General features: G+C 37.6%; 1 protein-coding gene across 2 annotated transcripts in view; it reads left to right on the forward strand.

Moving 5' to 3' along the window:
* CIT (citron rho-interacting serine/threonine kinase) overlaps window positions 1–16,660 on the forward strand; it is a 68,747-nt gene that overhangs the window by 37,951 nt on the left and 14,136 nt on the right. For both annotated transcript variants that reach the window (XM_010076958.1, XM_010076959.1), the window contains 9 exons: window positions 1,642–1,816; window positions 3,218–3,415; window positions 5,665–5,718; window positions 13,331–13,528; window positions 14,014–14,207; window positions 14,713–14,848; window positions 15,279–15,383; window positions 16,126–16,266; window positions 16,452–16,559. In XM_010076958.1, the coding sequence (XP_010075260.1) occupies window positions 1,642–1,816; window positions 3,218–3,415; window positions 5,665–5,718; window positions 13,331–13,528; window positions 14,014–14,207; window positions 14,713–14,848; window positions 15,279–15,383; window positions 16,126–16,266; window positions 16,452–16,559 (1,309 nt within the window). The remainder of the gene's footprint in view (window positions 1–1,641; window positions 1,817–3,217; window positions 3,416–5,664; window positions 5,719–13,330; window positions 13,529–14,013; window positions 14,208–14,712; window positions 14,849–15,278; window positions 15,384–16,125; window positions 16,267–16,451; window positions 16,560–16,660) is intronic.

Raw genomic sequence — 16,660 nt, forward strand, 5'->3', positions numbered from 1 at the left:
TCACCTATGATACTGAACAGAATCAAGCAAGGATAAATTTTGGCAAAGAATTGCTTTGGTTTTTTTCCATTTCAGTGCTGATTACGCCTCCAGATATGTAATGGCTCCAGTTTTTGTTGTATTTCAGATATCTGGCAAGTTACTTTAGCTTGAGCAGCCAAAAATATAACTGAGAAATTTAATAATGTTGCTTTATGCTCCAGATGACCTCTAGTTAATCAATCAGGAAGTTTGTTGAGGCAGCAAAAGCAATAACTTACCTTCAGTCTGAAATAAAACAAAGTACTGTCTCAGTGTGTACCTGGGAAGTCTATGCAAGGTCTAGTGTCACCGTCATTGCTGCTGACGTGAGTGTAAAAACTTACCTGAGCTGGATGCATCCTCTGAGAGCAGGACACTTGACTGGAGATCCACAGAAAACAAGAAAAAATACAATAATGATAAAAATACGACTTAGATTATTGAGAGACATATTGTCAAGTAAGGTAATTTTGCAGGATTGGTAGAAGATGGTACAGAATTAATATTTTAGGAGAAAATTGCTTGATTATGCATGCAGATAGCCAATGAATCTGTGCTTATTTTGTGAATTGTGGTGGCAAAAATGTATAAATCTCTTGTTGGACTGTACTTGGAATTCACAAAAGCTACAGCTAATCTGAGCATGTTTCAAGAGGAGAACTAGTGATTAAACCCTTCAGAGGAGAGGGAAACTCTGCTAGCTTTTGTTCCGTCGGTATCTGAGGAAACTAATGATTATCAGGTTCCTGAGAAGATAGCCCAGTAAACAGTAGGAAGTGAAATAACACCTTTTGACAGTTCTGGCTGGCAATAATCTGTAGAGGTAAATGAAAAAAAGAGAAAGGGTGAAAGGGTGGTTTTGTGTGCAATGCACAGAAATGTGAGTCAGAAGACTTAAGTTCTATTTTTAGTTTTGTTAAGTCTTCCTATTTGATCTTGGGCAACCCACATAATTTCTCTGGGATAGGATTAATAACAGTTTATCTCTCAGTGAACTTCTTAAAATATTAGTTCATTAATATATGTAGAGCTTTGTGAGACTTCTGAGTAGAAAGCACACTATGAGGCAGAATTTTCCAATGCATGATAAAAGTATTCCAGAAATTGTCAATAATATAGAAAGACTTTTTTTCCCTTCTTTTTAATGCGAGTATCCATTTCAAATTCTTATGGTAATAATTAATTGTTGCCAGCTCTCAAAATTCTTATGAGCACAAGTAATTATTTTTGTTCACTTTGTAGATTATGACTTTGATCAGAGACAAAAAAGCTTTGCTTCAATGTAGGTCAGGTTCTAGGTCCATTACAACTTAAAAAAACCCCAGCAAAACAACTCACAACATACTACCCCCCTGCAACCCCTAAACCATAGGGTTTCTCTTATCTCATGGAAATATATCATGTGAAAGCAACTATTTTTAGCATTTATTTTTCCTGTATAGAAAAACATGTAACAAGGAATTGGTGAAACATTTTTAGTTGGGATATAGAATTTAAGCTACGAACCTAACTATTCTACTTAACTGGAAACTTGTAGTATATTCTTCTTTACTTCACCCCAGTGAAAGGCCATATGTTAAGGATATTTTGAGTTTGTCACTTGTGCTTTTCTCCTATCAGGAAAGCCCAAGAGGAGATGATTTCAGAGCTCAGGCAACAGAAGTTCTACTTGGAGACACAAGCTGGAAAGTTAGAGGCCCAGAATCGAAAATTAGAAGAACAATTGGAAAAGATGAGTCACCAAGATCACACTGACAAGAACCGCCTGCTGGAGTTAGACACTAGGCTGCGAGAGGTGAAAACTTGGGTTTAATTCCTCCAAACAAACTTACTTGAATGTACCCCATTTTGAGTATTACAGTGAGAACTAGCATTAAGTTGTTTTAGTTCTGTGTGTCATAAAAAAAGGTATTTTAAGGTGTATTAATTTAGTTTGGTCTAGCAGTACTTTTTTCGCCTTGGATTAAAAACAAAAAATTAAAAATTAGTTATTAGAAGGAGATAAAAGTATTAAGGATTTATCTGAATTTGAGCTTTTTGATCATCTTGCTTTCTGAGAATCGTATTTATGGTTTTTTGTACAATATGCTAATAATGTTGTCCAGCTAAAGTGGTTATGGGGGAGGGAATAAAACCTTAGGTACGTACAATGACCAGCTTAACCATTGCCTTGGAGTCTACAGAATAGAAAGCAAAGAACACAACAGAATTGCTGTAAGAAAGGAGGAGACCTGTTGCTTCATGCACATTTTTCACAAGTTTTCTGGAAAGGAAACCTGACAGTCATATGAAAATATGCATTTTAAAGATTTGTGAGCTGAGCTTCATTTTTAGTTTTGTATCAACTAGTTTGGATCCACTTCAAATCTTCTTTTACCTTCTCCAGTCTCACTTCACGAATTTTCAGCTAAGACTGAAATCTTGCCTTTAGCTGAGAGGGTTGGATGACCAACACATGTCCTTGTTTGACTTGGTTGGGACCAGTGTAAGATTTCTGACAGGCTTGTCACGCATCTACAGCACAACAGACAGATTCACTTGGGACAGCTGACAGCATGAAGAAGGTGCTAAGGTTTGGACTTGATTTTGAGCACTGAGATCTGTTCTGCTGCTTGTCCATTTCTTACCCATTTCTGGAAAGGACACGTTTATCCCCAAGTATGCCTCAAGAAAACCTTCATCAGAAGCCATTCAGATAAACCCAGAGCCAGAGGATGTGGTTGGTTCCTTTAAAAATAAGCTGAAGGGAAACTGAAATATGAAATTAAATTGCAAAATGTACATAATGTTTACATACACATAAATATTGAAGTTTATGCCTAAAGGTTCTTTAATAAAGCTTCTTAAGGATTCTCAGTTTCAGTGAAGGAAGTTCATCACAAACTACTTCAACTTTTATGCATTTTATATCAACGTTTGATATGTGATATTGGAGTCACAGCTGGAACTGTTCTTGCCCTTGTTGTTGTTTCAAAATGCCAGGTTGCTTTTAACCCTTTTCAAAGCAAACCATTAGATTTTAGGTAGTAGACAAAGCTGTGTCCTTGACTTCTCAGCGATATAAGCAATCTGTCAAGATGTGATTTTTGGGATAGAAATGGCAATGGCATCTTAAAGTGAGGTCTGAAATGAGATTATATTGCTTATATTTTCTTTGTTAGTAACTTATATTTGGATGCTAATTTTCTTTCTTCAGGTTAGTCTAGAGCATGAAGAACAAAAGCTGGAACTCAAGAGGCAGTTGACAGAATTGCAGCTGACACTCCAGGAGCGGGAATCTCAAATTACTGGGCTGCAGGCTGCACGGACAGCCCTGGAGAATCAGCTCCGCGAAGCCAAAACTGAACTAGAAGAGACTACAGCTGAGGCAGAGGAAGAGATTCAAGCTCTCACGGTGAGCCTTAAAATTCATACTATGAGCTACGTATACAGGCTAGAATTATGGAGGTGCATGTTTCATAAAGAGGTTAAAATGGATTTATACTATTCACTTTTTAATTTTCAGAACAGGATATGAATTGTTCCTTGCGTTGATAGAGGCAGGAATGGCTCAAATGTTAAATTTAGTCTGTCTCATTGTCTAGCCACATGAATGCTTCCTAGTAGTGGTTCATTGCTGCCAAAACTGATTGTTTGTTAAGAGCATTGTTACTTTTGTGACGAGGTGAAAGTTGCATATGAAATTATTGTTAGGAGTTTTACCCTGTGATTTAATTATTTAAATAACATCTCAAGTACTTGATGATCATAAATTTTTTTTTCTATCAGTTATCCTGTTTTGAGGATACTTATTTGGGGAAAAAATAACCCAAATTCCTAGGAAAATAGTGTTGTTAGCACATAATTTTATTCCCATTCTTATTTCATTAAAACTTGTCACATGTGTCTCGCAGTCTCTGGTGAGGTGTGTGAATGATATAAAAGAAAAAAAAGTTCAATTCCCACCCGTCCCTCTTCCCCCCTAGTGAATGGAATTCTAAATTATATGCTGCTGGTTGCTGTCTCTTGAGTACAAAAAGATGCTTTCAAACTGATTCTCAGAAATATTTCCTTCATAAAAGATTCCCAGGGCTGTGGAGGGAGAGAGTGGAGAAGTATATGACCTGCTACCAGCTAACCCCCCTTGAGCAGCAGTCTTTAATGACCCTCAAATCCAGTCGTTTTGAAGTGTTGAAAATATGCATTCTCTTGCTCCAGTGGCATCCGAATATTTCTGCCATTGCTATTTTCCTGGAGGCATGGTGGGCTCAGCTGCAATGGGTGCTTGTATGATGTTGATGCTTTGAGTAGACGAATAGGAGAACCATTCACTCAGAGTTGTTCTAAAGCGGGTACATGCTGGGAAAGTACAGCAGCGCCATCAAGGCTTAAGAATAACTGAATAGAACATGGCATCAGTTTCTTTTTTGCTCAAAGCTGAGGCGGCCCCCTCCCAGCTGAAAGCTTTGCATAACCACTAATATCGCTGCCAATGGGATGGCGATGTGCTTGATGTCCTTACCCTACGCCACCAGTGAAACAGATGACTATTTGTGACTGTGTTCACCCAGTTATTGGTTCAGTTAATTTGGCAAAATTTTACCCTACGCCACCAGTGAAACAGATGAGTATTTGTGACTGTGTTCACACAGTTATTGGTTCAGTTAATTTGGCAAAATGGTAGTGCTATTGGACCAGCTGTTGTAAGATAGTCCAGTTCAGTGGGCTTGGGAGTACTTCTGTTATGGATTTTTTTTTCAAGATACTTTTTTTGGTTTTCACATTGCCTGTTGTGGTAAGATAGCTTTTTAGCTCTCACATTTGACTTCTGCTGAACAGTTTTTTCCTGTTTAGTCTCTTGGCTCTAAGGAAAATTTTCTGAATGAAGAAAGGTGGCTGGATGTGCTAGTGCACTAACCTTTAATTTGTCAAGTTTCCAGATAGCATATGACATTAGACACTTCAAACATCAGTTTGATGAATTTTGAAAGAGGCCATGAGGCTGAAACAAGAACTTTTGCTTTGTCATGCTTTGCTTGTAAATTAGGAGGTAAAATGGTGCATGCGATATTGCATTCTTTTAAAATAAGTGTTTGCACTCTTCCATACTTTGGATGCTGTCTTCCAAAGAATTGATTGTTATGCTTCATCTCTGTTTTTTAGAGAGACTCGGAATTAAACGGTACTTTATGGTAGGATTCAGGTAGATTGGCCGAGCTGTTTGGGATAGCTTGCATAATACTTCATTATAGTTTTTCTTTGCAAGCGTTAAATTATATGCAGTATTTATTTTATGTGAAATACCAATCTGGATATGGAAGTAAAACCAACTCAAATTTAAATGTCAAGAATGTACAAACTTAACATGGAATTGACATGTCTTCTGGTGACCATTTCAGATAGAACCTTTTACATAATTCCATTTTTGAGTTTGTACATTTTCTAAAGTAGCTCAGAATTGGGAGTGTAAGTGTATTTTGATTAAAGTAGGATGTGACTTTTGCTAATCAGTTCTTTGCCACTACAAAGTGCTTTCATGGCTTGCAGCATCTGCCTTCCAAACTTTGCTTGCTGGTAGATTGTTCTGCAGTTTGTTTAGCAACAGCTGTTGGATTCGAATTCTAATGTATGAAAAATTGATGATTAACTTCTTACCTCCTTTAGGCACATAGAGATGAAATCCAGCGTAAATTTGAAGCCCTTCGTAATAGCTGCACAGTGAGTATTAAATACAGATCATTGAATTATTTTGAAATTAAGGAAAAGGAGACAAACAATTTACTTACTTAATCCTTGATGACACCAGTCCTAATGTGGACTTCTGGCTTCAAGGTGTTAGTAGGAGCTAGGCTGATTGGATCTGATTTCTTTTAGGTTTCAGTTAAACCTCAATTTTGAGGTTTTAGTCTGATCATTAAATTGACACTGTTCTTCTTTTTGCAGAAGAAAGTAAATTAAAACATCTCATTGCAGTGCAGCTAATAAGAATGGTGAAGCAGCTGCAAAAAATGTACTTGAAGATCTTTTCTGCTCAGAGAAGAAAAGATCTACCTGTCCAAATCCTGGGCTGTGTTGTAGATCTAGGGCAGAGTGGAAGAGCCTTCATGCTACTCTGGGTTTTAAGGAGGACTTTAACTCTGTTTGAAGAGGCAAGAAATGTTACGGTTCTAAATAATACATTGATATGTAGTCATCTGCTCAAAGAGCAGAGAGGACTCTAGGATCTTAATTTGCATCTTCTATTGCTTTAGATCTTTTGACATGTTTTTAGATTAATTTCATCAGTCCAGGACAGATGTCCGAGGGTTTGTCAGTCCATAGGAATTCTTGCAGATGAACACTATCTTCAGACTGATGCTTGATGGAGAGCACCTGTCTTCCAATGACGTGAATTCCAAAAGGACCGCAGTCCTCTGGATCAGCACTGATTGCCGCTCTTTCTAGGCTTTTTCTTCTTACCCCATCCGGCAAGCAGGGCTTGATTGCTGGTTTTTTAAATCTTGATTGTTTCCCTGCTCACAGTGATTTCCTCTAACTTAATTTTTCATGCTGTAGGACTAAGTATCTAATGTACAAGTTTTCATCTTTCAAAAATATCTTTTCAGGATCAGAGTTATTCTCTTTTCCTCAGTTGCTCTTTAGCACTGATCAAAGGGATTCTTCTATTTTGTTCATAGAATTCACTGATATGAAGAAATGAGGAAGCAGAGCTTACCAAAGTGTGTTAACCTCTATCTAAAAGAAATCCTGCACAAGAAACTTTACTTATTGCTCCCTTCTTCATTTACTTAAATTGGTCCTCTAGCTCCATCTGTCCTACCGTGGATCTTACATCCATTGCTACCGTCTTTTGCTCTATCTTGCCCTTCATACAGGCCAATGGCTTTCTGTGAAAATGCTTATGTGATCCCCATGCAGGCAAAAACCAGTTGTGGAAAATCTGTAGCTTCTCTTCACTGCACAGTAGGCTGCCTTTCAGAGATTGTAACTCATTATCTAGTAACACTTTGGCTCTGCGAGGGTGGTGAACAATCTCCAGCGGTGAAGAGTGACCCATAACACTTCAAGAATGTTGAGAGCTTCAAAGGTTCTGCATAAAAGGATTTTTAAAGTGTTGTGCATTGTAAGGCCCTTCAGTGGGATAAGTAGGATCAGACATGCTCATCAATAAGAAATTAATTAAATAGTTCCTAAATGAATAATACATGCTCATCATACATTCTCTTTCCAGCCCAGGAGAATGCATGTATAATTTAATTGACCATGGATAGAAGCTTTCTTGTTCTGTGTTACGAGTAGTTCTAGCTGTCCATCCTGTCTACTGAGGAATACTGAAAGCAAATCTATAACAATCTTCTATGGACAGGGGGGATCAGGGAACGTTTATTGTGGTGCCTTCACCAGATGTTTCAACTGCATTTTTATCTGATTGTGACCAGTACGATGCAGGCTTTGCTTTTTGGTGACCATGTGATTCTACTTGAGGGTGATTAGAATTTATACCCCTTTCAAAATAAGATAACACTTCAAGGGAATAATTGTTCTATGCTGCTACTTATGCAGCGTGATAATGAGTGGGTTTATTCTTTTAGCAAGTTTGCAAAAGATACCCTTTTAAGCTGAAACAAACTCCTTGAACTAGTCAGGCAAACTTTTGTATGGAATTATTTTTAAATTGAATCTTATTGAGAAGCCCAAAACAGCATGATAATTATGAAAATAAGATTAAGGAAAAAAATCAAAATATTGAATTACTTCAGTACTTTTGTAGTATTCAAAAGAAAAATACTTAATTCACAAAGCTCACAACTTCTGATTGTAGAGAAGGTTTGCACCTCAAATGTATGTCTGCTTTCCTTGTACCATCATTGCACTCTTGTTCTTCCTTTTGCTGAGGTCTCTGACCCTCTGCAGTAGGTTCTCCTATTTGTTAATTTTTTGGGGTGCATCCACAGAAACCATTGATGTGTTGTTTGTCGTAAATTCTGCCTTGTTTGTGAATTTATATTCAGTTGCTCTGATAGCTCTGCATTGTTTCATCTTGTGACATCTCTCTTTGACTATTGGGGATCAAAAAGAAAATCCTAGATTTTGCTTTCTCTGTCTCTCAACTGTGCAAGAAATAATAGGATACATAATTGCAATAAAAATTGTAAATTGTAGTACCGGCTGTACACACACGCGGCTGCATGTGGGCACACATGAAGAACAATATTTTATCATAATCTTCTCACAATGATGGCTCATCCAGCAAATCTGTTGAGGGAGAAGGACTAGTTCCCTACATTTAAAGAATTATTCTAACAAAAAATATGATCCATTTGAGTGTTAAGTGTATTTTCTAGGCAATCAGAAGAAGATCTAGAAATAAAAGGCATTTTCTTAAATAGGAAAATTTACGTATTTGTCAGTTGTTTCCAACTGGCTCTTAATTATGGCTTGTTGGATCATCAACACATTATAAATTAAAAATACAACTAAGTTATCTGAATAGTAGTAGAATAGTTCCAAAAATAAAACATTCAGTAGGCAGGTGGTAAAGTTTATAAATATTTAGAAGAAAAGAATCCTATGAAGTATTTACACTCAGCTTAGTAAAATACTAATTGCTATTCCACGGAACCACCAGCTGAATCTCTTAATTTCTTTCAGGTACAGGCTGTCGCTTTTACTCTGGCTAGGAGATTGTCATTTCTTAACACTAATTGGATATTGCACTTCCATTTATTCAAGATTTCTCCAATAAAATGAGATTTCTCTCCCCTCCTTCAGGTTCTTTTGTCATCACTTGTGTTCCTATCTTAAGCATTGATGGGCTTGATTCTGCACTTGTCTATGAGACTGGATATTGAGGCAGTAAATCTGCAAGCCCGTTAGGCACATGGATAGTCCTAGTCATGCATAAAGTCCTGCTGACTTCAGTTTAAATCCCTGATTCCAGATTGGCTCAATGAGTTGACATACAAGAATAATCTGTGTTCTTGAGGACTTCTGAAATTATGTCTAAAGATGTTTTATCCTTTGATGCTAAATTATTTTTCAGCGTAAAGAGATCTTGCCCACTGTAACAAGGCTAATACCCAGGCAAAAACTTTTGTGTGGCTTTGTTAAATTTGTAAAAAAAGGAACAGAATGGCTGTTGGGTGGAAGGGCTTATCCCTGATTCTCATTTCACAGAAAATGTGATGGCAGATGTCAGTTATAGGCAAAAATGGGAGTTTTGTAGTTTTTGTAGCCTGACAAAAAGAGACTCCACCGTGTTGATGAGGTGCTGCTGTGAAAGAGGCTAATGGGACCTTCACCGTGGGCGACATCATCATCATTTGAGCATGAGGCTCGTGGCTCATAGAGGCAGCTCGTCTTCTGGGAACTAGGATGGAGGAGCACAGGAGACTCTGTGTTTTAATAATGGGTTGGTGTGGGAAGGAGAGAAATCTCCTACTACTCTGCAGCTACTCATGAGAGCAATGTACATCAAGCTAAGCCATGGTGAGTTTTTGGAGACAGACCTCAGTGTAAGGTATGTTTCAAGTCACAGATGTTGTCTGACTATGGGAAGGGGAAGAAAGCGAAGAGTTCATTATTATGTATCGATCAAACAGGTAGAAATACAAGTCTGGTATCTGTCTGCAGCTGTGTTCATTAAGAGGCTTGGTATTCTGCTCTGTTACAACGGTTTGTATTTCTCCGCTAGAAAAGCATTGTCTCTCAGACCCAAATGTGAGTAGGTTAAGATGAATTGAGTCTGATGCCAGCTCTTGCTTCCTCCTCACAACAATTTGGGGCCAAGAGATAGCTTTTTCTTTTTTCCTATTTACTTCTGACAGCAGACTTTCTAGTAAAGGTCAGTGAGGGTGAGGAGGAGGGGAAATGGATAGAGTAAAACTGTGCGTTGGTCTGGGAGTTCTGAATTAAGGTTGTGTGAAAAATTGCATTGAACGCCAACTAACATGCTGCTGGTAGCATCTTGAAACAGTTGGCCTTGCTGTGTCCTGGCATTTTCCTGCATGTGTGTTGGTGACATCGGAGAACTGAGACGCCTTCATGAAGGAATGTTATGGAGAAGTTTGCAAACTGCAGTTCCTAGTATTCTCAAACGGTTTCCTTTCCTCCTTCCCCTCATTATTCTGCCTGTGGATTTGATAAGTGGAGCATCTGGATTAAATTTTGTGTATTGTGTCTGATACGCAAAGCTAATCATCACAGCCTTGAACTGCTTGTTGCTGTGATACTGAATTTGTGATCCACGCCTGGAGAAGTTTGTAGGGCCAGGTGTAATAGCTGTGAATCTGCACAGTCTCACGCTAGAGAAACACTTTGCTTTTCTGAAACTATGCGGTGGGGAGGGAATTGTGCTGAATATGGTCATTTTGATGAAGAGCCCTTATGCTTGGGTTGCTCTGTAAATCTGAAAATGAGATACAGTCTTCTGGATCAGTATAAAGAATAAGTTGTGCGCTTAGATGTGGCACGTAGTGAACGCTCTGCCAAGATTAGCACGGCGTAGTTGGATTATATCTGTTTTGTGTATTAGTTGTGATGAACGTGTGCATAGATTGAAGAGAAAATTCCAGTTGCTCTGTGAATGACGATACAGTGGCACAGATAAGGCTGCCCAGATTGTCTAGAATTGCTTTTCCAAGCTTTCAAGTGTTTGGTTGTTTTATAAACTTTACATGTGAAGATTTTTGTAATTATATTATGAGTTTCCAAAGGATGCAATGGTGTTTTCTTACAGACTTTTCTTTAATGTACTTACAAATTTAACTCCAGAATAGCTCAGGGTTGGTTGGCGGGCTTATTTGGGGGTTTTTTTGTTTGGGTTTTTGGTTTTGTTTGGTTTGGGCTTTTTTTTTGCCTGGTGATTTCCTTAACTGGAAAGAAAAATACCTAAAGCTGTTAACTTTTCCCATACAGGATTCTGGTGTAGGCTGTATGTATGTATGTATGCCTTAGACAGCATTTCCTATCAAATGTATTTATTTGATCTGTGTTTTCTTTTTTCTTGGTTCCCAGGACAGGCATATCACACCATGTCCCATTTTCCTGTATTGATATTACCCATTACTGTTATAAATTCTGTAACCCTGTTGGGTTATACATAGCTGCAGATAGCTTTCAAAAATTGGATTTGTCAACAAATTTCCCTTTTCCCTGTGACAAAAGGAAATTTGTACAGAAAAGAACAAATTTTCTCGCTTCAAAAAAATAAAAATCTATCAATCTATACAGATTACATTATATAGGTTATGATATATTTGGAATTTAAACCAAGCCATTTTGGAATTGTCAGTTAAGAATACTGTTAGGAAAATATTCAAGAAAGGAGATCACGTCACTTCTAGTACCCTTCTTTCTTAACTGCTTTTCCAGAAATATCCTACTAGATAAAATGTAACAGTGACATTAAGATGGTCTGGTTTAATTTTAGTTATATTCAGGAAAAGAAGTCAAAATCTCAGAACACAGAATAAAGGCGAATGGGAGCTTAACTTCAAGCCCTTAAGGGATAAAATAAACTTGAAATACAGCCAGTTTTAAAAAATGAATTAAGTAGTTTGACATATTAACTCTGCATGTCACCATGTGATTTTTTTTGTTTCTCCCATCTCTGCTTTCTTGTATTTCAAAACTAGTTTAATATTTTTTAATAGAAGGTACTTGTATTAATATATAAAATATATGTGTAAGAAACTATGGACGTGCAAAAGATTACTTAAAAGTGCCTAGATACGGGGTGTGGTTAAAAAGAAAAACAAGTAAAAGAAAAAGAGAGATGATTTTATCTGGCAGTTCCTAGAAATCTCAGATGTTATTGGTAAGAATGGCAGGTAAAACACTGTAAAAACAAATGTTGTTTTGTTCCTTTTTCTTTAAATGAATACATTTCTAAGTTCTTACCCCTACAGCAGTGCAGACACTAACACATCCTTATGATACAGTCTGTGTTATTTGAAAACCTGACACATATGATACAGAATAAAATGTATTTTGAATAGGGCAGTAAGAGTGCTCAAGAAACAGGTTTTCATTGGAAGTGTTGTGCTTTAGAGGATGAATCATTGTGATTTGACCCTAACCATATGGGCAGCAGGAACTCCCTTCACCCAGCAGGGAGCCATGGCAGTTGGGCTTTTTCTGCTGATGGTTTCAAAATCAAATACTGTTAACTTAGATCTAGGAGAGGCATGGTAAAAGGCTGCCAGGATATGCATTACAGATTCTTCAAAAGGAAATGGTTGTCATCTTTCCAGATAGCTGAGGAGAGCTGTGTGCTCTCTGCTCGGCTGCTTTAGTTATTTAAGTCCTTGGCTTCTGCAGGAAATTGGAAGATTTAAATTGGAATGTTTCCAGCTGTGCTCTGGGATTTTAATTTTTCCCATTTAATGAAGTATCTTTTTCACTTTTCTTTGACATCTAGGCAAAAATGCCTCTAGAAAATATTTGTAAGAGTTGAATATGAATTGTATAGAGCTTTCCAGTTTCTGAAATTCTTTTGATTAAGCTGATTTCAAGGCTGTACTGAGGTTCCTTTCTCTTCTGGTGTGATGACGTTGGTTTTGAGTTAGGAGGAGGTACAGGTATTCATCCATCCAGTGTTTATGACCTTTCATTCATAAAAATCAAACGGGACTGTGAAAACAGGCCATGGTGGTTCATGTTTTTCTTTAAATTGAAGGGGAATGCTATTTAAAGCCTATAGTGTAATGCTATTCTGATTAAACAAAGGGATGCTTCCACTTCATTAAAGGCATTTGATAGAATATATTTCTTAAAATTTTTCTGCTTTTCCTGGTTACATGCAGTGTTACATTTAGTAATAGAAAAAATTGCTAAGCAGATTCTTCAAATTGTGCTGCCTCCATTACACTTCTTGTTCGGTTTTCTTAAATACCACACTTCGAAAGCCCCTGTGAGAGGTATTACCCTCCTTTCACCTAAAGGGAAAATTCAGGCAAAAAAGGTAAAGTGCTTTGGCAAAGGCACACTGTAAGTCAGCAGCAGATCTGAGAATACAACCAGAACTCCTGATTCCCGATCCAGTCCTGTAGATGTGACAGTTCTCTCTCAAATAATAAATTGCATTGCAGCACTCTAAACCAACTACAAAAAATCAAGCTGTTTTCTGTAAGAAACAAAACTCTATTCCTAAGTGAAATCCACTCCTGTGCATAAAATCTACAACTACAATATTGCTTTTGTTTAAATTTGAAAAAAATTAAAAGCCAGGTTGTCTCCTTGCTTGGCAATAAATGATTCTGTGAGAGGAGAACACTTTTTCAAAAAACTGTCCTCACTGACATGTAATTTAATTTATTTTTCTGTCTAGGTAATTACGGATTTGGAAGAGCAGCTGAACCAGCTCAGTGAAGACAATGCAGAACTGAACAATCAGAATTTCTTCCTGTCCAAACAACTTGATGAGGCCTCAGGGGCCAATGATGAGGTTGTCCAGTTGCGAAGTGAAGTTGACCATCTCCGTCGGGAGATCACCGAGAGAGAAATGCAGCTGACCAGTCAGAAACAAGTAAGGCTTTATATGTCTGGATCACAGTCTCTTCGTGATAGATAGCTAATTATCTGAAAAGGAAAAAATTCTTTTATATCTGGAAACCTATAAGGAATGAATATGCTTCCAGGGGCAATGGCTTAAACCATTTATTGTTGAAGCCTTCCTTCCCAGAGTAGCTCAGCAAATGGAAATTTTTGGTACTTCCCATCGTATTTTTATGTAATTTTATTTAGACATTTTGCACTCTGAACATACTGTAACTTAGAATTAATAATTTTAATTTTGTGACCCTGGAAATTTCAAGATTTTCGTAATGAGCTAGAACTGACATTAACGGCAATCACAAGTGAATGTATGGAAGCCTTGAAATAAATGGCTTGTGATTTACCAGCTTATGTTTGCTGCCAATTTGCATGTACTGTAATTTAAACGGTAAGGCTGAAGCTTAAAGTGCATGCTTGATGTGGGATGTGAGAATTGATAGGAGGATTTATTTTTAGACTATGGAGGCCTTGAAGACAACATGCACAATGCTGGAAGAGCAAGTAATGGACTTGGAGGCCCTGAATGATGAACTCTTGGAGAAAGAGCGTCAGTGGGAAGCATGGAGAAGTGTTCTAGGGGATGAGAAGTCCCAGTTCGAATGTCGAGTTAGAGAGTTGCAGAGGATGCTGGATACCGAGAAACAGAGCAGGTCTCTCCCCCCTCCTCCTCCCTTTATTAACTTTTATGAAAATGCTCTATAGAATCTAGTACAAAAATTATATTTAGACTAGGATATGGGAGTTGGAACTAAATATAAATTCTTGTGAGGTAGTTCTAAAAATGGTTTATTAGTTAATAGTCATGCACCAGTGATATTGTTCCTTTTTTTTCTTTGCAAGTGATTTGTGGGGAGTGGTATTTATCACTGTAATTTATAAAATGTCTTGATTTATTATCTTCTACTTTATTATATGGAAAAATAGTCTTTGCTCCTAACTTTTCCTGTGGGGTCTTCAAATTTTCAGGCCGTAGTTCTAGCAGGGGCAGGAACAGGGTTATATAACATAAAAGTGTTGCAGCACACAGTCTGGCTTTGTAACGTAACATCGTGAACTTGAGGCAAACCTCTGAAAGAGTTACTGATGCCGCTGCATGCTAGGAAGAGGTCAAGCCCAGAAAGGAGTTAGGTAACATTATTTTCCATTTTAATACAGAGTGAGAGCAGATCAGCGTATTACTGAATCTCGCCAGGTGGTAGAACTAGCTGTCAAAGAACACAAGGCAGAGATTCTAGCCCTCCAGCAAGCACTAAAAGAACAAAAACTCAAAGCTGAGAGCCTTTCTGATAAGGTAAGTAACTTTCAACTGTAGACTTTAATAATTAGATGAGATACTTTTATAGAGATATTACTTGTAGAAATGTCATATTGAGCAGCTTTTTCAGTGTGTTAGAGCAAATGAAAAAGACTGCAGGTCATAGAATAGAATTGTATCTTCAAGCCAAAGATTTCACATTTCCTTTTGAAAAAGACTAAAGCAGAAAGCCAGCCTACGATACCTGGAGTGTACAGTGAGTCCTTCAATAACCTGATACCTGCATTTGAGTAATGGCATACCAAAAGGTTGTCTGGTTGGTTTTCCCACTTACGTTAAGTAAAGGATAATTGTATCATTTTTCTTTAGTGTGTGCTTGGCAAAGTTGTATTTTAAGATTTTGGAATGCTATATTTGTTAGTTAGTTAGTTCAGTGTTATTCTGACCTTCTATCCAACCTGTCTAGCTCAATGACCTGGAGAAGAAGCACGCTATGTTGGAGATGAACGCACGCAGCTTACAACAGAAGCTTGAGACAGAAAGGGAGCTCAAGCAGAGGCTTCTGGAGGAGGTAACCTTGAAAATTCATGTTATAACTTCAGAAGAAGGTTCCACCTCTTCAGAGGGGGAAGTTGTGTGGATTAGCAGCATTACACATCCATCCTTCTTTCTATGTAACTGGGGAGATTAATAAAGTTGGAGGTTTTGTTTTTACTTAAAACTTTGTGAAGTGTGCAGCCATACCAGGGAGCAGTAAAAGTGAACTGCTCTGTAAGGGAAGGTCACCTGGGAGCCAAGGGTGACAGCGAGTCAGGCAAGGACAGGGACCTTGCAGCCAGATGTAAACAATTGGATTCTTATCTCATATGACTGTAGAGGAAGGAGTTCATCCTGGTTTATAGGAAAGATTTTATTTTTTTTTAATTACAAAGTGCTGAGATGGCTTCTGGTGATTGTATAAAGAGCTTGAGAAAATGGCATAAAAAATCCTTCATATATGTGCAGTCTTATTAACAATTACAAGCTTTTAAATGCTTAAAAAAGCAAATAACTTGAACATGCAGTTGAAAGAAATGGTGTTGCTACAAATTGATATAAATACATTACATAGAAATGCTTTAGTCATAGTGCATTCTGAAAGGAAGGAAAACTTTACAGTATTGTAATTTCCCAGCTTTTAAGAATTGTCTGTTTACTTTTAGGTTCCACAGTGGTGCTTATTTTATAAGGAGTGTGATACCATTTGATAGATTTTATTTAAAAACAAGCGAACAACCAAACCAAAACACTGGCCTTTGTTTTCCTGTTAACAGCAGGCAAAGCTGCAGCAGCAAATGGATCTGCAAAAGAATCACATCTTCCGCCTAACTCAAGGTCTGCAAGAGGCTCTAGATCGAGCAGATCTTCTGAAGACTGAACGAAGTGACCTGGAATATCAGCTGGAAAATATTCAGGTGAGAGTGAGGAAACAGCAAGCAGTACTCTGTGCTCCTCATCCTAAAACCCCGCTCCCTGTTAGGATGTGACATACTGTTTCTATGTGACACTTTCCTTATACTATTTTGAGCTCTCTTCTGCTATTGAGTTATCTGTTTCTCCTATCAAGGTGAAATTTCTTATATGTGTGTGTGGTTCACAGGTTCTCTATTCCCATGAAAAAGTGAAAATGGAGGGCACTATTTCTCAGCAAACCAAACTCATTGATTTCCTGCAGGCAAAGATGGACCAACCAGCAAAAAAGAAAAAGGTGGGTGAAAAAGGTTTGAGAGACATGGAACTAAATGATGGGTTTGTGATTAGTTATGTGCTGTGTAGTCATAATATTCTGTTTTATCTTTCTTTGTGTAA

The sequence above is a fragment of the Pterocles gutturalis genome, unplaced genomic scaffold, assembly GCF_000699245.1.
Source record: "Pterocles gutturalis isolate BGI_N339 unplaced genomic scaffold, ASM69924v1 scaffold12043, whole genome shotgun sequence".
Taxonomy (NCBI): Eukaryota; Metazoa; Chordata; class Aves; order Pterocliformes; family Pteroclidae; genus Pterocles; species Pterocles gutturalis.